The 25,893-nt window shown below is 43.0% G+C and overlaps 1 protein-coding gene across 8 annotated transcripts in view; it reads left to right on the forward strand.

The window, feature by feature from the left end:
- The window catches only part of PDE10A (phosphodiesterase 10A), a 1,305,213-nt gene that overhangs the window by 832,570 nt on the left and 446,750 nt on the right, over positions 1-25,893 (forward strand). For all 8 annotated transcript variants that reach the window (XM_078648625.1, XM_078648626.1, XM_078648627.1 and 5 more), the window contains 2 exons: positions 13,641-13,733; positions 17,108-17,294. In XM_078648625.1, coding sequence (XP_078504751.1) covers positions 13,641-13,733; positions 17,108-17,294 — 280 coding nt within the window. The remainder of the gene's footprint in view (positions 1-13,640; positions 13,734-17,107; positions 17,295-25,893) is intronic.

The following is a 25,893-nucleotide window of genomic DNA, read 5'->3' on the forward strand; positions in this document are numbered from 1 at the left end:
AAACTAACAACTGTGACCCATCATAAGCCAACTGCAAAGAATAACCTGCTACGCTTCGATAGCTTCCACCCGAGACCTTTGCGTGAAAACCTACCCTATGGGCAATATTTGAGGCTTCGTAGGAACTGCAGTGAACTCGCTGATTACAAGAACCAGGCAGAGGATCTCACAAAAAAACTGCAGAACCGGGGATACCCAAAAAAGATTCTCCAAAAGAGCCAAAAACGTGCGCGGAACCAACCACGTTCCGGTCTCTTCGAACATACAAACAAAGCAGCTGGAGAAATACCCCTGACATGTGTTACTACCTATAACACCATTTCCAATGACGTCTCCCGAATAATAAGGAAACACTGGAATATCCTAAATACTGGCAACCTAGAGTGGGAAAAACCCTTGTTCAGCTTCAAAAGGGCGCAGAGTATAAAGGACAGGGTGGTCAACACAAGACCAATAAAGACAATCCCCGAAAGGGAGACACAAACAACTCTATGGGATTTACCAAAAGTGACAGGCCACTTCAGATGTGGTACCTGTAGTGTCTGCCCCTTCACGAGAAACACAAAAACGTTGCAATTGGAACCAAATAAAACCTGGACTATCAGGAGTCATACAAATTGCAACAGTGAGAATGTTGTCTATATGCTGACATGCCCGTGTAACCTAAGATACGTGGGTATGACGAGCCGAAAAATAAAACTCCGGATAGGAGAACATAGAAGCACTATCAGGTGCCAAAAGACTAACACAAGACTCACTGAGTATTTTCTTGCAAAAGGCCATAAACCAGATGACTTGGAATGGACCATCATTGAGCAAGTCAAGCCAGGAACGAATCTGACTAAAAGACTTTTCGAAAAAGAGCAAAGATGGGTATACAGGCTGTCTACCCACAAGTCGGGTTTGAATGATAATATCCCGTGGAATAGTGTATTAGCATGAATCACTATTCACAAACATTATCATGATGTACCGAAATTTGCACAGAACATCGCATAAAATGAAGACTTCACAACTATACTGTTAATAAAGTCGATTTCTGACTCTGTTCGCAGATCCGTTACGAGTTGCCCCTTTCTTTTGCACTGGCAATGAAGCTACCCCTATTTAAGCCCTAATAATGAAGGAATACCCTTCGAAAAACTACAACAAAACGATCTATCAAGAAAAACGATTGGTCTCCATGGCAACGTAAACGAGAGACTCTCTCTGACTACGTCTGCCAGATACAGATGACACCAACCGAAAGCGCCGCCCTCGGAGCTCCCTGGTTGGCCAATGGCAGAGTCACGTGACTACCCCACGTGATACGGCCACGCCCAACCAGGAAGCGCTCCAAACGATACTTTACCGGTAGCCACAGCGAGCACCGGTTACTCCTCGGGGCACCACCAGCCGGAACCAAGTAGGTTTACCGCCTGATGAACAGAAGCAGCAAGTAAGTGATGCGCCACCGTTTTAATGCGGGAACAAGAGGTTCCTCGTATTTCTGATTTGATAAGCCGGCGGGCAAGGCTACAAATTCAATTGATCAGAACAACTATAACCGGGCATATCTTTCCTTTCTTTTTCTTCCTCTTTTCTACATAACGATTGTAAGGAGACGGACTCTTGCCGTCTTGGAAGTGCAGGTGCCCATGAAGCGGCAAAACCGCAAAGAAGCGTAAGCTAAAAACAATACCAGTCGCAATTCACCAAAAGCGACGTCACGACTGCCCACATATTCCAGCAGCCGTTCACTTCGTGATCACAAGTAGAGATCACTCACTCATAGCACGCCGATTATTTTTCACCAGCCATTCACAAAAATGCCAGAACTAGGTCGACACCACTTCTTTGGCATTATTCGAGTAGCGACCAGCCACAGTCCTATCATAGCACTGTAGCAATGTAAATAAAATAGATGAATCCCTCTGTTCCAACCCAGGATTATCATCTACTATTGACTTGGTATGGCTATATATGTTAAATGTGACGTATATGTATTGTCTACCCTAGTATGTGACCCCGTCCTGTTTGTTTTTTGTTTTCCCTGTTTTTACAGGTTTTTTCTTTGAACAAAAGAATAAGCACTTATTTTACACGAGTCCACAATTTGTGCACTCCAATCTGGACTAGGGCAGGACGCACCTTAGCGAGTGTGGACCACCCAGTTCAGTCACATGGTCCTGACGAAAACCAATGAATAATATGATGGTTGAAACATGTAGACCCTTTTAAATGTATAGTATTTACCACACTTCACATAGCACACTTAGCTATTTTTATCAAACATTAATTATACCACCGAAGCCTACCTAATTAGGCATAGGTGCAACACGTTTTTAATTAAGGGTTCAAGCACTCAAGAATAAATTACTTGCAGTGAGTAGTGTTGGCCCTTTTTAAAACCACTTGTTTGATCGCCTTGTACATATAAAAGAAAAAAACGAACCAGCTCCACTGTAATCAGGTGTCGCAGCACACCCTATAGGCATTCGGCCTATGGGGTGGGACCCCGATGATGAAGCATGTCACCAACTAGGTTGGTGAGTGAGGGGACTTCTATAAGGATATGCATTATCCGAAAACAGGCTGAGGCACATGGTGCTGAACTGAGCACCCTAGCCCCTATCCAGAGGAACGCATTTTTACGTTCTCTCTGTTTTTGAGTGGATACTCCTTTATTGTTTTTGTGAGACCTAAAAATGTGTCTGCTTTACACACGTAAAGAATAATTTTAGAGTTCACTGTAACTCAGCTGAAAAGAATGCACACATAGGAAGAATGTGCTTGTTTTTAAATATGTAGGGAAAGTAATGTAAAATAAGAAATTGTACTAGGCTGCTATTCTTAATTTACTTCTGTGACTAGGCTCAAGCTATGATTTCTTTCGACTCTTGCTCACAGCTAAATAGACATTTATTTAGACCTTTGGCACCAGGATCCTGCTAAAGAATGTGCTGACTTCAAGATTGTTCCTTTGCTTCGTCACGCCATACTAGATCACCCTAGAATAACAATGATCCTTGCTGTGAATTCATAATGAATAGACTGCTAGAATAAATAACAATTTAGATACATTTTATGTATGCTTAACCAGTACATCGTTGATAGAATTGTTACATTACATTTGACTGTCACTAGCCCTTTGTATTCCCAACGGAACACTGAATGCAGCTATTAGCTTAGGTAAGAAGGTACTCATGAGATCTTTCCTTAATGTATCCATGTTTGGGGCAAATGTTTAGCTATGTTCCAACATGAAGGTTTACGGTGGGAATCGGAAGAAGCAGCATGGATGTTGATAACACCATCGGGATGAGTTTTCATTGCAGAAGTGCATTGTACACCTGCTAATTTTCTGTACATTATTGTATGATTTATATTATAATTGGGGAGAGGATGTAGCCTTACGGCTAGGCACAAAATCTTTTCTAGAAGGAACCCTTCATGGGTTGTCTTTTTTTGGGGTAGGTTAGGTCTTCTTTAGTTAGCTTAGTAATAGACCTCCTTTACGGAACACTTTGTTTGATTTATGCTGTCACTAATTAATCTTTTTTGCAACATTTTTGTGATCTGGACTGACTGGAATAAAGATGATAAAACCACACTAATCCTTTAAGATAACTAATTGTTTTAAAAACTTCTCCAACTTCTCGGCATTGACTGCAAATTTTGAGCCTGACATTTGAAGATATTCATGACATGCTCATTTGTTGCTTGCTCCATTCGCAACAATGTGGAAAAGGTCCATTCGACCTGTCAGGCGCCATCAGGATTTGAGGGTCCAAGTTGTAAGTTGGGGTGTTTGGTTTAATATCCGATTTTTGCCAATCGTTTGGGTGCAACAGATGTTGGGAAGCAATCTTATCTAAGGAAGTATAGCTATACACTATGAAAGATACCAACACTGGATAACTGAAGTTACAGGTAAGTAACTAGTTTTCTTATCCAGTATTGGGGTATTGGTCATAGATTCACATGCTTGAATTAGAATAGCTAGCAGTAAAAGCCCTTGGTTTTTTAGCGGATGGTGCGTATCATACAAACCACATTAGATACCTTGTATAAGATATACCTCAATATATCTACAACATATGAAACATAATATTCGAGAAGCATTATGTATAAAGAGAAGAAAGACAGCATTAACATGTAAAACAAAATGGCTTCCATTAGCATGTAATAAAATAATCCCCTCTCAAGAGGCTTACATTTTTGGAAAAGGTTGCGTAACACTGTTTGTCCTACAGCTGATTCAGCTACTGTAATGCCATGTAAATATATGCACATTTTTCCAAGTCGCAGCACAGCAAATTTGATCCAATGGCACTCCAGCAAAAATCGCCGCTGATGATGACTCTGCTCTTGTGGAGGGGACTTCAGGTTTGACAGACAAAGGATTTCCTGCTTTAGAGTGACAACATTGAATCACTGATGCAATCCACCTTGCAATTGCCTCTTTAGTCACTGCTGTACCTGTTTTTTGCCCGGACACAAACAGTTAGTGAGGACCAAAGTCATTTTATAAGACCAAGCTCTGACAAATTCCCTATATACATTTAACAACAAATATATCAGAGGGTCTGGATAAAGAACTCAAAAGATGCACGCCATGTAACCTAAATGTTCACTAAACATGTGTATAACAATCTAAGGTCATCCCAGTAGTGGTCAACCAAGGATGCCCATCAGTCACCATACGGAACCGCCCTTCATCATTTGGGATTCCAAACAAGACCAAAATCAGGAGTGCCACTTCACTTTCACGGTAGAGGGTCCAGATGTATGTAAAGGAACCCTTAACCGGACAGATAGGTCTTATTATGGTCTTGCTACTCAATTAAGAGGATCTTGGTACACATGATACATGGGGGACTGATGTTGCAGTGCACAAAAGTAAGTGTGAAAAAATAATAAGAAAAAGTGTAGTTAAAATTGGATGAGAGGGCTAACAATTTTATTCGGGTGCTACCCAAACCTCCAATGTTAAAAAGTAGTTACTAACAGTCACTATAGTATGGACTGCCTAGATGTTTTATAGGGTCAACATGTTTCAGCAATTAGTCACACACTTGTCATTGCTTTCTTCAGGACCGTGTCTAGTAATGGCTACTGCAAACAATAGTGATTAAAGAAACCAAAATTAGTGCTCAAAATCAGAACAGATACAGAAATCACCTGAATTCACTAGGTGTCCGCATCGTTTCTTTCACTCTTCCAAGTTGTGTAAAACTACTACAAGGAAATAAACACATGAAGATAGAACAAAGGGGGTGCCCATTAGGAACACATAGCGTGCAAAGTTCAGTTCATAATTTAAAAGTATATATTTCTTTTTAAAGTCAAGTGACCATATGTATCACTGGCACTGTGTTCGTGCACATATCTCAACATTGGATCTAATTTAGGAAATACCAATGTGGTACATAGAAACCATCTTACCGTACTTGTAAGAGTTCAAGACCTCACCCCACCTGGCCACGGCTCAGGAAAAGGGGAAGCACCGCTCTACAACAAAGGAGATAAATAAACAGGACTCTGTTATCCAGCTCCCTCGAAATATGTTTGAATTCATCCATCCCATGCCTGTACAACCAGTCATGCGCTCATTGCCCACTTGTAAGGTTAAAGTTTTGACTGTTACGTTTTGAAAACCACAACTCCCAAGCTCTTAACAGGTACTGAGTTATAGGATTTAGCAAGGCTGCACAAGTAAAAGAACTTAAGCGGTCGTCCCCAGACCTGAATAGGGAGCATGTCTTCAAGCAGGCGTTAATCGTGCATTTCAAAGAATAAATTTAAAGGAAGAAAGGATTGTCCTTCTCCTCGCCTACCTGTCCGTCGGTACTTCTCCACTCGGCGTCCAAGCCGATCGGGGAGGTGCCGCGGCAGGCAGAGGCAAGGGATTATAACTCCGCGCGTGATTGGTCAAAGGATTGATCACGTGGTGCGTTGTTTTGATGACGTATAGCAGTAGGTGAAAGCGGGTTTCTGATTGGTTTGACAGGGCTTGTTGTCAGCCAATCATTATGAGTCAGGCACAATACTACCTGTCCCAACCCAGTGTGTAATTTCAGAAGTTCCCAGGATATAACTTTGTTGATAAGTGCAACACTGAGAGCATTTTCTTTATGCACAAGGTAATTGATGTAAATGGAACAGATTTCTCGGCCATTGTCAAAAAAATAAAAATAAAACTAAGAGAACAGTATTCTTTGCGGCCAGAATGTATTACAAGCCGAAGTATTAACATGACACGAACCGTCCATGGTACAGTGAAAAGAATGAGTTTTAACCAATGTAACCAAAGGCAGTGGGGCAGATAGAGACGAGAGCATTGTTGATTATCTAGCCAAACCCCTCTGAGTCACGGTATTGTTTGAACAAATGATATATGTAAACAAACCTCCGAGACAAGTATGGGAATGATTACATCATCCACTCAGGAACACGATCTCTCTTGGTACAGTGAAAAATATGGGTTTTAACCAATGTGACCAAAGGCAGTGGGGCAGATAGAAACGAGGGCACTGTTTTTTGCCCACCATATAACACAAACAATTTATCTGACTTTTGGATGGATTTAGTATGTGATAGAATTTCAGACCGCTCTTTATATCCAAAGTGTGAAAAGCCTGCTCATCCGGGGTAGAAGGACTGGCAAAGAATGTACGTAGTGTAATAGGCTCACTAAGATGGAAAGATGATGGAATCTTAGTAATAAAGGTAGGATTCGTTCTAAGGAGAACTTAGTCATTGGTAAAACGTAGATATGGCTGTTTAATAGTAAACGCTTGAATTTCGTTGACTCTTCTAGCGGAAGTAAGAGCTAACAATTTTTTTTCAAGGAGAGATACTTCAGTTCAGCTCTGTGAATAGGCTCTAAGGGATGCTTCATGAGCTGCGCTAGGACCCAGTTAATCCTCCATTCAGGAGGAGGAGCCCTAATAAAAGGAAACGCTCTGAGGAGAACTTTCATAAATTGCTTGACCAGACAGTTAGAGCAAAGAGATATGCAGCCTGAAGAACACCTGTAAGTAGAGATGGCGGCCAGATGTAACTTAACCGATGTGAACATAAGGCCAGACTTGGCTAGTGAAAGTAGATGAGGGAAGAACCTTGTCTGGTCCAGGGGATGTACATTATTATCAAGGCACCATGAACAAACACGTTTCCATTTCAGAGAATAGGTCTTAATCGTAGATGGTGCTCTTGCTTTAGCAAGTATGTCTTTAACAGTCCTGAGGCAAATGTAACTCCTTGAATTCAGAAAACTCAGAAGCCAGGCATGTAGCTGCAGAGGGGCTGAATACGGATGGAGAATCTAGACCTTGCTCAATGTCAGTAGTGATGGCGACACTGGGAGTCGATATGGTCTGCATTCTGAGAGTAGGAGAAGCTCTGTGAACCAGTGCTGACGTGGCCACCGTGGGCAATGAGAATCATCCTGCACAGTTCCATTTTTAGCTTTCTCAGGAGTAACGGGAAAGGGGGAAATGCATAGGCAAAGATCCCTGTCCATCTCATCATAAAAGCGTTTCCCCAAGATCCTTTCTCTGGTTCCCAGCTGGCATAGAATGAGCATTTCCGATTTGTTCTGGAAGTGAAGAGATCCAAGTTGGGCCTGCCCCCACATCTGGAAAATGTGTTCCAGAAATGTCTGGTCTAACACCCATTTGTGGCAAGAATTTGATGTTCTGCTCAAGGGTTCTGCTAGACTGTTGTTTTTTTCCTAGCAGGTGTTCCACCTTTATAGAAATGTGATGAGAAAGCAGCCGTTTCCATATATCTTGAGCTTCCTGAGATGGGATGTGAGAGCGTGTTCCTCCTTGCTTGTTTAGGTAATGCATGCAAGTGGTGTTGTCCGTCCTTATAAGGACCGAGGATCCTTAAAGTCTTAGAAAGAAATCCTGTAAGGCTAGAAATATGGCCCGAAGTTGATGTGCATCTTTGCCAGCGCTTTGGACCATTTCACCCTAATGCGGAGATCTTGAAGGTGCACCCCCATCCTTCGAGAGAAGCATCTATGTTAAGGACGAACTCTGGTGTTGCAGGAAGGAAGGTAAGCTGGGTCGAGATATTGCTGGAGTGCTGCCACCAAAGCAGAGCTGCCTGCATGACCGGAGTTATCCTCACCAGGTCGTCAAACGATCCTGTCACTTGAAGCCATTGATTGTCTAGCTCTTAATGTATAGGTCTACCCTGAGACGAGAGTGAGGTTAAAAAAGGATTGCAGAGGACAACATCCAGAGAAGAGATTTTACCTTCCTCACTGAAGCGAACCTTCTTCCTCTTAGTTCTGTTGCTAGGGAAATCAGGTGTGATTGCCTTTCTGCAGACAAGAATTCCTTGTCCTGGATAGTGTCAAAAACTGCTCCTAGAAATTGCGTCCTTTGAGAAGGACTTAGAACTCACTTTTAAGAGTTGAGGGACAGCCCCAGGGGTCGAAACATGTGAAGGCAAGTTAACGTATCTTTTGAGGCTTGTCGAAAAGAGTCTCTATTAGCCAGTCAGCCAGGTAGGGGAATAGCTGCAGGCCCTGCAAAAATGAGCACCTGCCACAGTGAAACGGAAGAACTTTCGATGTTTGGGATGGATAGGGATGTGGAAATATGCATCCTGTATATCTAGTGTCATCATGAAGTCCGCACGATCGAGGAGCTGTCGAATCTCCTTTAAGAGTAACCATGTGGATGGATTTTTTTATGCAGATATTTGTTTAACTTCCTTGGGTCTAAGATTGGCCTCCATTCTCCAGACTTTTTCTTGACCAGAAAGAAACTTGAGTCAAAACTTCTTCCCACTTGGGAGTGGGAAACTCTCTCTGTGGCTCCTTTCTGGTGCATACTCCTGGCCTCTTCCTTGAGGAGAGCTAGATGTGGTGGATGTTTCTTTACATGTCGATGAGGCGGTGGGATCTTTACAAATGCTATGGTGTGTCCAAATTTGACTATGTCCAGTATCCATTTGTCTGAAGTTAGTTTCTTGCATTGGTTGAAGTGCCGAGGAATATTCGGAGTCTTGTGGTTAAAGCGTGACCAAATTGTTGCAGGTGCTGGGGAGATGTCACTGTTTTCTATCATTATCTTTGCCCTGTTGGGGCTGTTTCCTCCTATTTTGCTGTCTGTGGTAAGCGGCAGCGGGGGGGGGGGGCGGGGGTCTCTGTAAGATTGTTGCTGCTGATAGCCATATCTGTTCTGGTAATTTTCGGGTTGGTATTTTTGGTAGCCACCACGAAAGGAATAAGCTCCTCTGCCACGGGTGCCTCGAAAGGGTATTTTCCTGTACTGAAGCGTACCCAGGGCTTTGGCTGAGTCAGTGTCCTTAATTTCCTACAAGGCATCTTCAATATGTTTGCCAAACAGCGCATCTCCATCGAATGGCATATTAAGAATTTTGCTCTGTACCTCAGGGCGAAAGATGGTAGATTTAATTCGTCCTTGACGACGGAGGACTACCGCTCCAGCCAGTTGCTGGAAACCTAGAGAGGCCAAATCCATAGAGATGTCGCTTATCTCAGATGCTGCCCTCTCCCCTTGAAAGAGAATTTTCCTTGCCTCCTGCTTCTTGTCATCTGGCAAAAACTCAAGGTACCTAGCAACATCAGACCACATTAGGCGGTCGTCCCTTGCTATAATTGCCCTGGAGTTAGCAGCACTCACAGAACCACCTGCCATGGTGGTAAATCCTTTCCCGATGTTATTCAGTCTCCTTCCATCCTTATCAGGTGGCACAGTAATTGGCACTGATCGATTTCTAGATCTGCCCTGTGCAGCTTGGGAAATCACAGAATCTGGTCTAGGATATCCAGACTGGCATGCAGGGGCATCATCTAGGGCCTTATACTTCTTATCAATTCTGGGAAGAATTGCAGGCATGGAGAAAGGATTTTTCATAATCTTGACGCTCTCTTCTCAAATACGATCGATAATGGGTATTGCGTGGACCGATTTCCTGTTATGATCTTTGAAATAATATAAAAATCAGTCGGACTCCTTAGCAGGCATAGGAAGGAGAAAACAATTTGCCACTCTTTCCATGATGGCATGAAAATCTCCTATGTCCTCTGGAGGCGAATCGTTTCCTGAGGAACCTTTGAGGATGGTGTTGGGATTAAATAATCCTCCCACTCATCAATGGTAGTTGGCGTTTTAGGGAGTTCACCTTCCAGAGCGACTGTATCATCGTCTGTGCTCCTTGAGTCTGTGCTCCTTGATTTTGTGGTGCAAGCAAAATATCATGGGCCTCAGTAGTAGGAATAGAGGGACCTGGAGTATGCAGAACAGGTGGAAGAGAGGGTTGTCCGTGAACGGAACCTGCTGCAACGGAAAAAGAGTATGGTAGTCCTGCAGCATAGCTGTCAAGTCCTGCACTAATGCCACGGGCTTTTGAACCATAGGCTTCTGACGAGGTAACAAAACTTGAGGCCTTTGCACAGTTTGATAATGTTAATATTCCTCCTCATCATCCTCCTGGTATTTCACATCAGATTGAGAGGGGCTACGTGCTGGACTGAACAGCCCATCTCCCTCAGATTCCTAAAAAAATGGCTAGGCGGGAAGGGAGATACGTAAGAAGGGTCCTTGTTAGAACTGGGGTCTCTAGTTGGCCAGGTTAAGTACCGTAGTCCAAGTAGGGTAGCTTGGTGCCAATCCCAGCGCGGCCCTGCTCTGACGTCAGCGGGGCTGCACACTGGTTTCCTGGGTCTCCCGGGCTAGCGGGGCTGATTCCAGCAGCGATTTGGTGCGCCTGGACTCGGGCCCACGGCGGGGATCCTGGGGGCAATTTAAACAGCGTTCCGACTCGGGCCAGCAGCGGTGACTTAGGGAAAAGTTGCAAAAGCATTAATGAGAGCGCTTTCACCGCGGGCCAGCGGCAACGATTTGGCATACAAGTCCTCTTTAAGCAGGGCAGGTCCTTGGGTGGTGGTAGAGCCTTCAGCACAGCAATGCAGAGACAGTTTACGGGGACAATAAAACGTCGTAGTCTTCTTGGAGTAAGGCAGTTCCTTGCGCACAGCATTGCAAAGGCAGACCTTGAAATTTCTTTATTGGTCTTGTGATCCCAGTGTCCAGGGGATCAGTTAGTCTTCCTTGTGGAGACACTCTGGAGATGTTTCTTTAGGTCTCCCTAGCAGGGCAGGATCAGCAGGCAGCAGGGCAGCTCAAAAGGTTGGGGCAGCAGTTCCTTAGAGCAGTCAGCCTGCTTCCAAATGGCAATCCTTCCTGGCGCAGCAGTCGTCACTCCAGCGAGATTCTTCCAGGTCCAGCAGTGTAACAAAGATGTGAGGCCGGGACCCTCCCTTATATACCTTACAGTCTAGTTACTAGAAGGAGGCAGAAGTCTCTGGGAGGGTCTGGTGGCAGGGGCTTCTGGAGAGTCCAAGGGGTACTGGGATGTTCCCTGCCTTTTCTGACCTGGCTGTCACAGTGACGAAAGCAAGGGCCATTAAGGCTACAGTGGGCAGCCGGTCACAGCCCATTCAAGGGGAGAAGGTGTGAATCACCACTCCCACCTCCCAACCCAGGCAGGCTATCAGTATGCAGATGGGAGGGGGGAGTCTGCAATGCCCAGACTAAGTGTAGGCAGGAAAAAGGTCCACTTTCTAAAAGTGGGACTTCTAAAGTAGTAGGGCCCAAACCCCATATATCATTGGAAAGGGTAACCCACCCCGATTCCAACAAGACCAAACATGACACTTATTAGGTCCCCGTCAGAAATTATCCCATAAGGGTGGTTCCCAATGTTAGCCTCTGGAGGGTTAAGCCTCGCTGCAGTAGCAGGGGCTTGTGGCAGAAATGCCAGTGTCACAATGTTTTAGGGGAGGGCACCTGCACCTCAGCACCGTTTAGCAGTGCTGAGGCGCCCAGAGGCCTAAGTCCAACAAAAAGGTACGGTAAACAAGGGAGGGAAAAAATGAATAGGAAGACCACCCTAAGGCTGACTGGTCCAACAGTCCTGGTAAAAGCTTCTCGTCGACGGGAACGTGGACGATAGCCTGGAAGATAATATAGGTGTTATTTGCAAGGAAGTAGCCCTTCTCCGTATATGCCTCGGCGAGATGACCATCGACGGTCACATAGAAATAGCGGATGCGGACATGACCGTCGTCCGCATTGACATCCTCGTCGAGGCCGTCGACAAAAGAACCATTGTCGATGATAATGTCGTCGACTGTGGAGGTGTCGACGAGGGAGGGACCGTCCACGCCGATGGTGTCGTTGATGGGAGAGACGTCGTCGGGGAGAAACTATCGTCGATGGTACCGTCGACAGTGCCGCCATCGGCGGCGAGGTGATTTTCGTCGACTAAGGTACAGCTTTCACCAATGGTTCCGTTGACGCAGTAAGTGTCGACGAAGTCTTTTTTGACGACTAGGATGATGTGACAGACTGAGTCTTAGGCTGTTTGAAGGCAGTTTTCTGTGGCATTTTTGTTTTTTCACCAGTTTTGTCCTCAGAAGAGAATGTCCTCTTTCCTTTTTAGAGATGGAGTGCATAGTCTCATGATGGGACTTTTTTATGTCTTACCAAGTCTCTCAGGGGATTCTCCAGATCTGGCCCTCTTCTTAGTCAGTTGGGCTGACGTCTGAGAACTCCCACTGCCTTCATGTTCAGATACCACATTGAATATTGATTTTAGCTTCTCCAACCAAATCAGTAATCTGCCTTCTCTGTCCTTTAAGGTGTTTGAAGAAAAGGTTCTGCAAATTCTACAGTCCTTAACCCTATGAGCAAGGATCCTCCTTGTGGGGATCTTACAAAATGTAGCCTCTTTTTACCACAGGAGCTACAAGGCAAAAATATACCTTTTTAGAAGTATCAGACATTCTGCACTCACTAAATCCAGTAAATGTTGAAAAAACTAAGCAGAGCTCAGGGAGACTCCCTGTCACATGACGTGCGTTACAAAAATCGGAGAAACTTGCCTCTCCGTGGAGTGTTCTAAAGGGTGCTAGAGCCGGATTGGTTGTGTTTCAACTTTGGTTAATTTTTTTTTTTTTTTACGCAAGTACAAGGCTACTGCAGTGACTGAACAGTCCATTACAGCCTATTGTATTATGTTTTATTACTGTTATGTATAAATGTTATTTGTACCGTGAGACTCCCACCTCGACGGCAGGGATGATTCAAGCATGTGTAACTATGAAAGATACCCTAATACAGGATAACATGCTGTTTCCCTTCCACTCCCACCTTCCTGTGATGGCATCTCCAAGCTCAACCTTACAACTTGAACTAAGGTTTTCTGGTTGGCCACACAAAATGGAATTTTTATAGTGACCTTTTGAATACTTTTGAGAAACCATTTTAGATAATTTTTCTTCTATCTGGCTCCTCTGATATGTTGCTATCTCACCCTTCAACATGGACTGAAGCATTGTAGGTGAACAGAGTACCATGATCTACCACATACCAGTCCTGATATATGTTATGTCCTGTGCCGCTTCATGGTTATGCCACCTCAAAAAAGGATGTAATAATTGTTACTCAAATTCGATATACCATTGTTAATACATCTTGCATTGATACTTAAAGGTAAAATTGCAGTTTTAATTGTGCATGTCTCCTACTTTGTCATTTGTAAGAATATTGTTCTAGATGAAGGCTGCGCAATTTCCTGGGTTTCTAAAAATGTCAGTTTGTGTAAAACAGATTTTCAATCGAAAAAGGAATTGCTGGTCAAGTAGCGAGAACAGGTGAAGTTCTTAACATTCCTGATGCCTACGCAGATCCACGCTTTAACAGGTAAGAGAACTCAAAAAATGCTTGAGCAAAAGCGTTATGGTGTGGTACTTAAATAGTAAATTGGTGACTTTCACTTAAATTGAAAGGGTGTACGCGGCATGTTCAAATTCTCTCCTACACTCAAATTTCGAATAAAGTCATTGAAAAAGTTTCAAATATAGTGACAGCAGAAAGATAGCCGGGCCCATAAAGTCTGACAGTTTGCGTTTCACTTACCTGTTGCAGTGCTTAACGACCATATGCAATCAACAAGAGAGAAAGGGTCGTTTAGGCAACTCTCATACCCCTTGGGAATAATATTACAAAACAACAGAAGAGTACCTAAAAGAAAACTATACAGTAAGGAAACGGGGGTAGACGAAACTTAATTACCGCCACCACCCGTTAGTGCACAGAAAGCAATGAGATGTGTATAGTTGTGCGAGCACAGTGAAGAAAAAAGAACCCTCAGGCACCAACACAAAGTTGGTTGCCAAATATCTTCATTGGGTCCTTGTTGTCAGTACGTGAGTTGATATACAAACTAGTGCATATTAAAATGAGTGTGGACTACTCCCCCAACCAAGATTTTTAATAAAGGGGTAGTTCTAATTCAATTAAAAACAAAGTGAAAAATCGGACATGCACATGGTTATGTAAATTTGAACCAAATGTCCTAAAATACGGTCGACATGTTTCAGCTAAAGTGAGCTTGAATCAGCTCAGCATTCCTCAGTTCCAATATATACCCTCGCCGAGTGGGAAGCGCACGCTAAGGCGCCTACTCCATACTGGGCGGGGAACGAGAATTAGATTAAAAGAAATTACAAACTTGTAACCAGAGCACAGGAGCTTTAAAGTGTGAACCCTCTAATGTAGGAGGGTTGTAGGATCTGTAAAAAATTCAAAAACATAGGTAAATTCAACACATATATCCCTCCTTATTCACAAAATGCTCGAAACCCAAAATGGTACAGTTGTAACAAGAACCAACACCACACCTCGTGATCAGATCGTATAATCAACGATCGGTAAACTAAGGAGATTGCCCCATGCATTATTCAAATGAGGCGAAACCATCCCAACCTTCTTTAGCTTATCGATCGCATATTTAATAAAAATAAGGTACATTATGCCAGAAGGCCATTATATACCGGGGGCATAATTCGCCTATATTTTGAACCGCAAATTCGAGCAGCAAACCGCCATTAATGGTCTGTATATTCGATCCATTTACTTTTTTTTTTTTAAAAGAGACAAAGTGCCCATGAAATAACGAAATATTTACATTACGCCTTCAAAGTGTACAGACTCGGAAAGCATATTGGCAAGTAAGCACACTTACTCGTAAACTACAGGTAAACAGCCTCCTGGGCTCGTGGCAGGGATAAATCTTCACGTCGGGAACTACTGTCAAAATGCATGAAAAAAGAGATTTACACATTCTCTTCTAGGGTTAGGTAATCACGAGTAAGTGTGCTTACTTGCCAATATGGTTTTCGAGTCTGTCGTCCCAGCCCCCCCACCCCCCCCCCCCACCCCACAAATGCCTGCAAGTCGGGCTCCTACATAAGACCGTGCTTGTTTGTTTTAGTTGTGTTAGCCAACCTCCGGCAACAGTGACTATAGCCGAATCATCTAGGATGTTGGCATCTTGTCTTTTTCTTTCCACTTTGAATTACAGCTTCTTACCTCCTCCAGTCCTTCCTACTTTACATCTATCTCCTTGCCCAGCCATCATTACGCAATATGATTCTGAGCCTTTATTGCATTAAATAACATCTAGACCAATTTATTTTCGGTCCCTTTAAATCACGCTAGAGTGTCAGTCGCAGATTATACGTGAGAATGAACAGCTGGAGCCCAGAATTTGGCACTCTCTGAGCTGCGCCACATTGTTACCCGCTGTGCTGGATAATTCGGTGGAATACAATTCTGATGCCAGGGCTTAATTACTCAGCAATCCTTTAATCACATCCACTTCCTTTTCTTTAAGATCATCTTTATCAACCACGCAAAAGCACTTGTAACTGTGACCGATTTTGATCACATTTCAGTATTTTAGTCAGTGATTGATTTGTGATAAAATTTGGAGCATGCATCAACGGCTCCCCGGTAAAAGTTCAGGCACGTGTTGTTGGTTATCATCCTTCCCCAAAAGAACAAGAATGACTTCCCCCACCAAAACCGGTTCATTATGGCTGGACTGCTTTGCTCGGGTGTGAAGGTGCCAGCGTCTGCATCAATGAGCCTTTTATGTACACCGAGGGGTTCGAGCTTTTCTTATGTAGTGTAGCTGTCGAGGACTGAGAACTCGAAGGTTGAAAGCATGAAGTTTGGAACAAACTATGTACATCTTTATTCTGTATCATCCTGTCTGTGTTTCTCCTTTCTGCTTCAACTACCTGCATGGACCAGCAGCAACTTGAGGGCAAGGAATCTTTTGGGGCATACAGCTGGTACCCTCAACCCCCTCGTGTTGGGCCAGACGAAAAAATTCTATGCAGCCTAACTTGTTTTTCTGCCATCTTTACTAAGGCTCCTTCCACTCTGTCATCAAAATAAAAATAGCATCAGGTGCCTTCGAAAACTCCTCTTCTTCATGCCGCACCCCCTATTATTCCCCACCCCCAGAAGCATAACACATTTCTGGTGTCTCTTGCACCCCTCCTGCAAGCCCCAAAACAAAACGACCTGGTCTTTTACCTCTCATGGCTGCTGTCTCACTGAGTGTGCTGCTCCTATTTTTTAAAAATGATCAGATGCACTGTGGTTGACTAAGTAAGTAAGTAACTGAATTCGATTTTACAAGAAAATCATATAAGTATACATAAAAACACACACAAAAAAATCTTGAGTTCATCTTAAAATTCTTACATAATAAAATCAGTGCAGAAGAGCCATCAAAGAACAATGCTACCATAAAAGCCGTTCATAATTTGTAATAGTGCCATGAGACCGCATACCTCTGCGACTAAAAAGTAGCACTAAGAACAGTAGCCAGAAACCTACATATAAAAATACACAGTTTGGTTGTAGGTGAGTTGTAAATATAACAAGCATTGAAAATGCAATAGGTCTCACCTTTGATTAAGTTAAAGCCATTTGCTTTGCTAATGGTATTGTATAGCAAAGAAAATGGCTTTAACTTAATGAAAGGCGAGACCTATTGCATTTTTTATGCTTTTTCTAATGAGTAATTAACGAAGTCGTGTGTCTCTATCTCTAAGGGGATTTCAAACTTATGCTCCTCATAGTCTGATAAAATATATTTCAACTCTAAATGAGAATTTGATTCGAACGTTGATAGCAAGTACCCTTTAACCGAAATAAAATGTCTGATGCCTTCCAAAATGGAAGCGTGGCTTGATGTTTTTTTTTGTCTTTCTCTGCAGAGAAGTGGACCTGTACACGGGTTACACGACGAGGAATATTCTGTGCATGCCTATTGTCAGCCGAGGCAGCGTGATAGGCGTTGTGCAGATGGTAAACAAATTAAGCGGCAGTGCGTTCTCGAAAACGGATGAGAACAACTTCAAAATGTTTGCAGTTTTCTGTGCTTTGGCCTTGCACTGTGCGAACGTAAGTTTTTTTGGGCACCTGTGAAATGTAAAAATATTTAAAAATCTATAACTTGACCAGCTATTTCCAGAATGGTTTTGGTTTTCTCTATCTAATGTAAAACTCACTGCTTGCTCTAACTCTCTTCACATTTTTCGATATAAGTTTTTATTGTAATTAAATCTTACACATTTTTTAATGAAATCCAGATCTTGATAGGTTTCTTCCACTGTACTCTAGAAATAAATGCCACAAATTATTTATAGTATATGTACATTAACATAGTTTATGTGCAGTGTACAGACCATCACTCTCATAATTTTGTAATTGGCTTTTCTATAGGGAGCTAATAATAGTAACGCATAGTTAGTCTGCACCTGACTTAATTACTTTAACCGTCAGGAGCCTGTTACACGTGCCCAGCAGTTATAAATATGAATGTCATTCAGAGAGCAGAACGCTGTAGTTCCCAAAGTGTAGAATTGCAGGGTTAACCTGTTTAATTGTTCATAGCAGGGTTAACTTAACAGCTCCAAGTACTGCCCTTGTAAGTTTTGGTTACACAAAATCCAAATGCGAAGTTCTTGTATCCATCATCTGTATGTCCAAAATACAACCTTCTGATTCAGGCTTGTGTGCACCGTATAGACAGAGATGAAAATCGATCCCTCTCAGCTATCAGATATAGAAATGGGACTAACAGATATACAGAGAGGACTGTGCAGAGGGTTCAATGTTAAAATAGTTGCAGTATTTAATAGCAGAGGTTTCTTGATGGTCCTGAAGTCAGTTGTGTCTGTAGCAATATTGGTGCATTGTTGCAACTGTGCATTCATGCTTTGAGTCTACCACTTACTTATTTTATGTATTAAATCTTGTGTCAGTCCAAAACCTTCGCGATCTTCCGGGCATGGTTGATATTTAGCCCTGTATATAAATTAATGCTAAGTTTGTCATAGGTGTGTCTCCGTGTCAGAGGTGCAAAATGTATTCTTGGCAAAATGTTATATTCACCACAGTTGTTCGTGTTTGAAGCTAACTGCTATATTGCTAGTAATTTCTATTGAGAGCCTAGATACACATGTCGGGTTGACTACATAGATTTATATAGCCATGGTTCACACATGTTCATACAATCATCCCTTCTACATAGGGTCTGTATTGGGACTAAATGTGAATTAAACTATTCATTGGCTTACGTTTTTTCAGTTTGGACCATTTGCAAATCCATGCGTTTATAGGTGCAGTGACCTAGTAATATGTTGCACAAGTTATTAATTCCAGCGTATTGCTAATATCAGCCTCTCAGGAATAGCATTAGATAGCTTACACATTTGAACTACATTTTCCAAACATTTTCCTCCATCAGTCCAATGTAATGCTGTTCTTTCTTTTTATTTTTAAGTCTCGCCTAGGCAGCGCTTGCACTGTCTCTTTGAGACATGCTGTTTTCAGGATATGTGCATAAAGCTCTGGCTACTTCTTGCCCATCTTTTTAATTGGCTCCTGTCCCTGTCCCTTGTAAATGATGGCTTTTCATTGGTCATTAGGCTTTGTAGTTCCTCCATCGTACTGCCCTGTCTCTTTGTGTAACCTCCCATGAGGACATCCCCCTATTAAATGTGTTGTTACGCCCTAGGTTTTAATTACAGCCTCAAGGCACTATTTTCTTAAAGGCCTTCAGACAGGACACTGACTTGGTCCTAAACATGGCTGGCACATCTCACATTTATATTAGACCTTCTATAAACGTCCCTTAATCAGCTCCACATAGAGTACAACCTAATCCTGAATTAATGTAATAATTATTTTGTCATATTTCAAAAGCTACTAATTGTATATATTGAATGTACTGTGGTACTATCTTGCATGCAATGCATTATGGGTAGAGAGGATTTACAATATCTTCATAGTTTATGATGCTCACTAGGGACCTTTAGGCGCCGCTATTAGACATTCTATAAATTTCCCTTCATCAGCTCTACATAGAGTACAACCTAATCGTAATTAATATAATAGTTTTGTCACATTTCAAAGCTATTCATTCTATATATAGACCTAGCTTTTTTAATGTACTTGTGGTACTGTCTTGCATGCAATGAATTATGGGAGTACCATATGTGACCAAAAGTTTGATGTTCACTAAGGACCTCTAGGCGCAGCTTGCGTTACTTAACCTACACATCTATATTAGACCTTCAATAAATTTCCCTTCATCAGCTCCACATAGAGTATAACCTAATCCGGGATTAATATAGGGTGGATTCCCCCCTCCCCCAATCAGGGCGTCATTTCTGATCCAGATATATCAATCGTCACCTTCCACAGCACCCTATGTTTATGATCCTCACTAGGAACCTCTAGGCGCAGCTTGCGGTACTGCACCTACACATCTCACATTTATATTAGACCTTCTATAAATTTCTCTTCATCAGCTCCACATAGAGTACAACCTAATCAGAATTAATGTAATCATTGTTTTGTCACATTTTAAAGATTTTGTATATATGGACATAGCTATTTGAATGTACTTGTGGTACTGTCTTGCATGCAATGAATTATGGGAGTACCATATGTGACCAAAAGTTTGATGCTCACTACGGACCTCTAGGAGCAGCTTGCGGTACTGGTAGTGCTGGTGCCTTGCTTACTAGGGACCTCTAGAAGCAGCTTGCGGTACTGCACCTACCTCATCTCACATTTATATTAGACCTTCTATAGATTTCCCTTCATCAGCTCTACATAGAGCACAATCTAACCTAATCCGGAATTATTATAATTATTTTGTCACATTTCAAAGCTACTAATTGTATATATGGACACAGCTATTTGAATGTACTCGTGGTACTGTCTTGCATGCAATGCATTCCATTATGGGTAAGGGAGAGGTGTGGTGCCGCGGCCAGGGTGACTGGCTCCGGAATCTGGGAATCACTGTTCGATCCCCGGGCCGGCGGCAGATTAGCCCAGCACCATGTGACTCTGGGCAATAGCTTGCTTAATCTTCCCGACGGCCCCCAGCGCCTAGAGACCCTAACGGGTGATGGTTCGCACTTTACAAATGTGGATGATTATTATTATTATTATTATTATTATGGGTAGGGTGGGTTTACCATATCTTCAAAGTTTATTATGCTCACTAGGGACCTCTAGGAGGAGCTTGTGATGCTGCACCTAGACTAGCAGTGCTGGTAACTTGCTCACTATGGACCTCTGCGAACAGCTTGAGGTACTGCACATTTTATTTGTTTTAAAACCCAAAACATAAATAAAAGGCATTGTTATTTACAATGCTAATAGCTCTAACCCATGTGAATGCGAGACCTATAGCATTGCACATGCTTATTGTTTTTCAGTTCCTGATTGGTCCTTTTAATGTCACTTCTTGAATGAGGTTGTTCTGTTTTTTAGAGAAATCTCTGTTTTAGTGGATTTTATAGGTTACTCACTTGTCATCGTCTGGCTGCTTTCGGTGTTTGTGATCACCCACTAATCAGAGAAGCCTATCGTACATTTCAGCTTCTTTGACGCTTGCCCTAACATATTTAGTTTTTAAATCCCAAAACTTTATTTTTGGCATAGTCTTAATACTTGATCACCACATCTTAATCATTGCACAGAATGTAAAATATTTCCAAAGTATCTGCTCCTGGTTGAAATATTCGACAAATGGGCTACTTGTTTTCCAGTTTATGGATATTCTTTTAAAGTTTCTGTAATCTGCGTTTCACTCTTCTAGGGGTGCTGCATTTGTAAACAAGTTTGCACGTCCAGTTGCATATCACTAAAGTACTTTTATAGTTCAGCCATTCTCTCATTAAATGTTTCTTGGATCATTTCTAGCAGAATGTTGTGGTTTTTTAATTATTCATTTACAGAATGAGTAGTTGTGACGTGACAAAGCTATTTTGTTTTTTATTCTTACGTGTTATGTGAAGTTAGTTCTCGTTTCCTTAAACTTTGATGGATATAAAGGTTTTGATCTTGGGAGCTCTGCTTTTAGGTGATTTCTGGGTGCGCTGTTAGGACGTCCCTGAGGCATGGATTTTGATGAATGAGGTTTCAGTATTTATGTAACTCTTTAAAGCTACAGTGATGCCTTCTTGAGATATTGCCATAAACCTTAGGTTCTCTTTTCCAGCAGTTATTTTATTGATGATTATTTGATTTCCATCTTATTTTTTATGGTTCCCTGATATATTTTATACCCAAGCCTCATTCCGAAACAGTGTAGCTGATTCTTACATTTATTGTTGACAAAATCCTCCGATTCGATTAAGTTTCTTTTGAATCTCTGAAACTCTCCTCTGTCTGGTAATATAGCACATTTGTTGTGTGGATGGCAACTCCCATAGTGAAGAAGTAGATTTACTGCGGTTGGTTTCTGTATATTTTGGCTTGAAGTAGGTTCCTGCATATATTCTTAGACCCAGGAATTACACTATGGGTTTTGAAATTCTGTGTCTCACTGTAACGTGGGAAGATATTTTGATTTATATCTTTTAAAAATTCTGTCAAAAGGGTTGTTGGCTCTTACCAAATGTCAGCAGGGTTGTTGCCTTTTGCCAAATCGAAAAGATGCAGTTAATGTAATGGCCCTAGAAATAATGGTATTTTGTATGCTCTGTAAATGAATCATCCCATAACCGTTTTTCCACACCACGTTCCCAATCCCCCAAATTAAAGGTTTTAGATATGGGGGACAACACATATTTGACCCTGATCATAGCCTCCGGTATTTTGAGTTAGATTGCTGTGTTAATGCTAAAGAGGATAGTGAGACTAAATTATATAATTCCTTATCACAGGCTTGGGTATGCAGTTGCCCTATGGTGGTATTACCATGTTAATGGCATTAGCAGCTGTTTATGACATTTTTATTTGAATCGTACAATATTGTTACCCAGATTGCAGTTAGAACAAAAGTGTTGGGTGAAAACTGAGTCTGAACAACTCGTAATGCTAAGAGTACCTACCTTATATTTTCTTTTATCACAGTTTCAAATTAGACATTCTGTCCCACACCGCTGTTCCACACCCCTTTTTTAGTGGAACACAGGCGACCACAGACATGTTTTGGCCTCATTGGATCTTATTTGTGATCTACCCCTTGAGTCATGTCACAAAAAAACTCAGGATTATGGAGCTTACCCGTGCCACATAAAGTGAATAATTGAGACGTGCAAAAATGTTGGACTGAAATGCTCTAATAACAAGTCAACATCATGGTGCATTTAGTACCATTACATTTTTAGCTTATCTATGCCATTTCAGACAGAGACCATACATGTGAATAATTGAATGCGGTCCTATAATGAACAGTCCAGTCCAAACTATTACGCCATAGTCCTGTCTTGATAGGAACAAAAACATCCTCAGACATGTTTCGATAGTTTGCAGATGGCTTCTAGGTGGATTAATGTGGAAAGAATTTGATGAGTATAATGGACAGATTTAAATCTGATGTAGTCCATTGGCAAACATTGTCACTCTCCTTAATGGTCAGATCCGCCATATTTAAAATTATCGCACAGCCAAAATGTATCTTTGTACTACAAAATAAACCGTATCTAATACTGGATTCATATTTTTAAAAGATAAACTCGGTCACTAGAGCTCTTATGTGGAATGGCGGGGACAGCCAGGATAGCTATGAAACCTTAAGTTGAGAACCGTGACAGTGGGATTGCATTACCTGACCTAAAAAAAAACATGACTGGCCCTCACAAATGGTGATATTTAATTACTGGCTATTTGGATTGCAAGAGAACTTGACCGCTAAATCAGATAGGCACCAGAGGACATATGAGTGTGTTACATGTCAGGAAGATACAACAGATCTGGCTGGGTAATACCAAAACTATGGTTAGGATTTAGCAGACAAAAAATGGGTTGGAGAGATCAAAATATGCTAGAAACTCCTTGCAATCGGGGCTAATGCTGGAGGTGCAGGATCTGGAAGGGTTTAGCAAATGTAACCTAATTGGTATTTCTGAAATAGGAGATATTTTGGAATCAGAAGACATAAGAGTTTGAAATCTTGCAGCAAGAGTTTGTACTGTGAATACCCGACATCTAAACATACAGAGCTCAGACATGCCATCCAAAAATATGCAATACACTTCCACAATATACAGAAAGAATCCACACTGGAATACTGAGTACTTGCAACCCCATTCACAATACATCCCAACATAAAGAACACTGATCAATAACACAAAATCAATCAATCACTCAGATATTTGTAAAGCACACTACTCACCTGGGAGGGTCTCAAGGCACTGAAGGGGGGGGGGGGCAGATACTGCTCGAACAGCCAGGTCTTGAGGAGTCTCCTGAAGGTCAGCAGGTGCTGGGTCTGGCACAGGTGTGTGGGTAGGGTGTTCCGTGTCTTGGCGGCAAGATAGGAGAAGGATCTGCCGCCGGTGGAGGTCCTGTGGATGCGTGGGACGGCGGCGAGGGCGAGGTCGGCGGAACGAAGATGGCGGTTTGGGGTGTAGAAGGTAAGAGGTTTGTTGAGGTATGCTGGTCCGTTGTTGTGGAGTGCTTTGTGAGCTTGGGTGAGGAGCTTGAAGGTGATCCTTTAGTTGATTGGGAGCCAGTGCAGGTCTTTCAGGTGGGCAGTAATGTGGGTGTGGTGGGGTATGTCGAGGATGAAGCGTGCGGAGGCGTTCTGTATGCGCTGGAGTCTTTTCTGTATGCACTGGAGTCTTTTCTGGAGTTTAGCCGTGGTTCCTCTGTAGAGGGCGTTGCCGTAGTCCAGTCTGCTACTGACAAGGGCCTGAGTGACTGTCCTTCTGGTTCCGGTGGGGATCCACCTGTAGATCTTGCAGAGGGTGTTGAAGCAGGAGGAGGAGACAGCGTTGACTTGCTGGGTCATTGAGAGCAATGAGTCCAGGATGACCCCCAGGTTGCGTGCGTCGTTGGTGGGTGTGGGTGCCGCTCCCAGGCAGGCTGGCCACCAGGAGTCGTCCCAGGCGGAGAGGGTGGAGCCCAGGATGAGGACCTCTGTCTTGTCTGAGTTCAGTTTCAGGCGGCTGTTCTGCATCCAGTAGGAGACGGCCCTCATTCCTTCGTGAAGGTTAGTTTTAGTGTTGGCGGGATTCTTGGTGAGTGAGCGGGTCAGCTGAGTGCCGTCGGCGTAGGAGACAATGTTGAGATTGTGCGCGCGGACGATGTTGGTGAGCGGTGGGATGTAGATGTTGAAAAGGGTAGGGCTGAGGGAAGATCCTTGGGGCACGCCACAGATGATCTTTGTGGTTTCGAAACTGAATGTGGGGAGGCATACCCTCTGGGCTCTGTCGGTGAGGAAGGAGGTGGTCCAATCTAGGGCTTTGTCGTGTATCCCTGCGTCGTGTACTCGTGGGCGTGGTGGCAGACGGTGTCGAAGGCTGCCGAGAGGTCCAGGAGGATGAGCGCTGCGGTTTTGCCGTTGTGCAGTAGGTTCCTGATGTTAACTATGGCAGCAATGAGGACAGTTTTGGTGCTGTGATTGCTGCAGAATCCCGATTGGGACAGGTCCAGGATGTTGTTCTCAAGGAAGTGGTTCAGTTGCCTGTTGACTATCTTTTCGATGACCTTCACCAGGAAAGGAAGTAGGGAGATGGGCCGGAAGTTCTTGAGGTCCTTAGGGTCCGCTGTGGGATTTTTGAGTAGGGCGTTGATCTCGGCGTGCTTCCAGCTTTCCAGGAAGGTGGCAGTCTCAAAGGCGTTCTTGATTATCTTCCGGAGTTGGGGTGCGATGATGAGGTTTGCTTCGTTGAAGATGTGGTGAGGGCAGGGGTCGGCTGGTAAGCCGGAGTCGATAGTGTTCATGGTCTTGATGGTGTTGTTGTCGACGTGGGTCCAGGAGAGCAGGCGGCTGGCTTGTGAGTCTGCGGTGTCGGCGGTTGTAGAGGGGGTTTGGGCGTTGAAGGTGTCATGGATGTCAGCAATCTTGCGGTGAAAGAAGGTGGCTAGGGAGTCCATCTTTAAGAGCAAATGGGAATTAAATATAAGCACCTTCGACAAAGAGGACTGACCAGCGTTGACAGACATATGAGAGAGGTAGAAATTAAGGTGGTATTTAGACTCGTGCAGTTGGAAATCCTACATCGTATATACTACAATAGGGTACAATTAATGAAACCTGGGAGTTCAGGGGACAACTGATTCCGCGGGGTGGTCCTCATACACATTCCCTGGAACTGTCCCTTCATTTAACAATTCTGGAGCAAAATCAAGTGCCAGATTGATACAACATTGGGGGACACTTTTCCTATAATGAATCACCTAGCAATCCTAGGCATATTGAGACAAATTACTATACTAAGATACCAAAACTATTCTGTAACCTAGCACTAATGGTGACATGATGAATCATAGCACAAAGCTGGGGGGTGGAGGGGGACAAAAATCCAACTAGTAGAACCGGAGATACGCAGTTTTAAATGTTTAGATAAAATTAGTGCTTTAAAGCAAGAAGCACCAACTCTGGTGATCTGGTCATACTGAACAGGGACAAAGTCACAAGTTCTGGCTGACCATAATGGAGTGCAAGCCAGATACAGATACCAGGTCAGGCCCGCTCAGAATCGTACTTTAAGTCCTTGATGTGGGGCGTTATGCTGCGCAACAGTTT

The sequence above is a fragment of the Lissotriton helveticus genome, chromosome 6 (genome assembly GCF_964261635.1).
Source record: "Lissotriton helveticus chromosome 6, aLisHel1.1, whole genome shotgun sequence".
In the NCBI taxonomy this organism is placed as follows: Eukaryota; Metazoa; Chordata; class Amphibia; order Caudata; family Salamandridae; genus Lissotriton; species Lissotriton helveticus.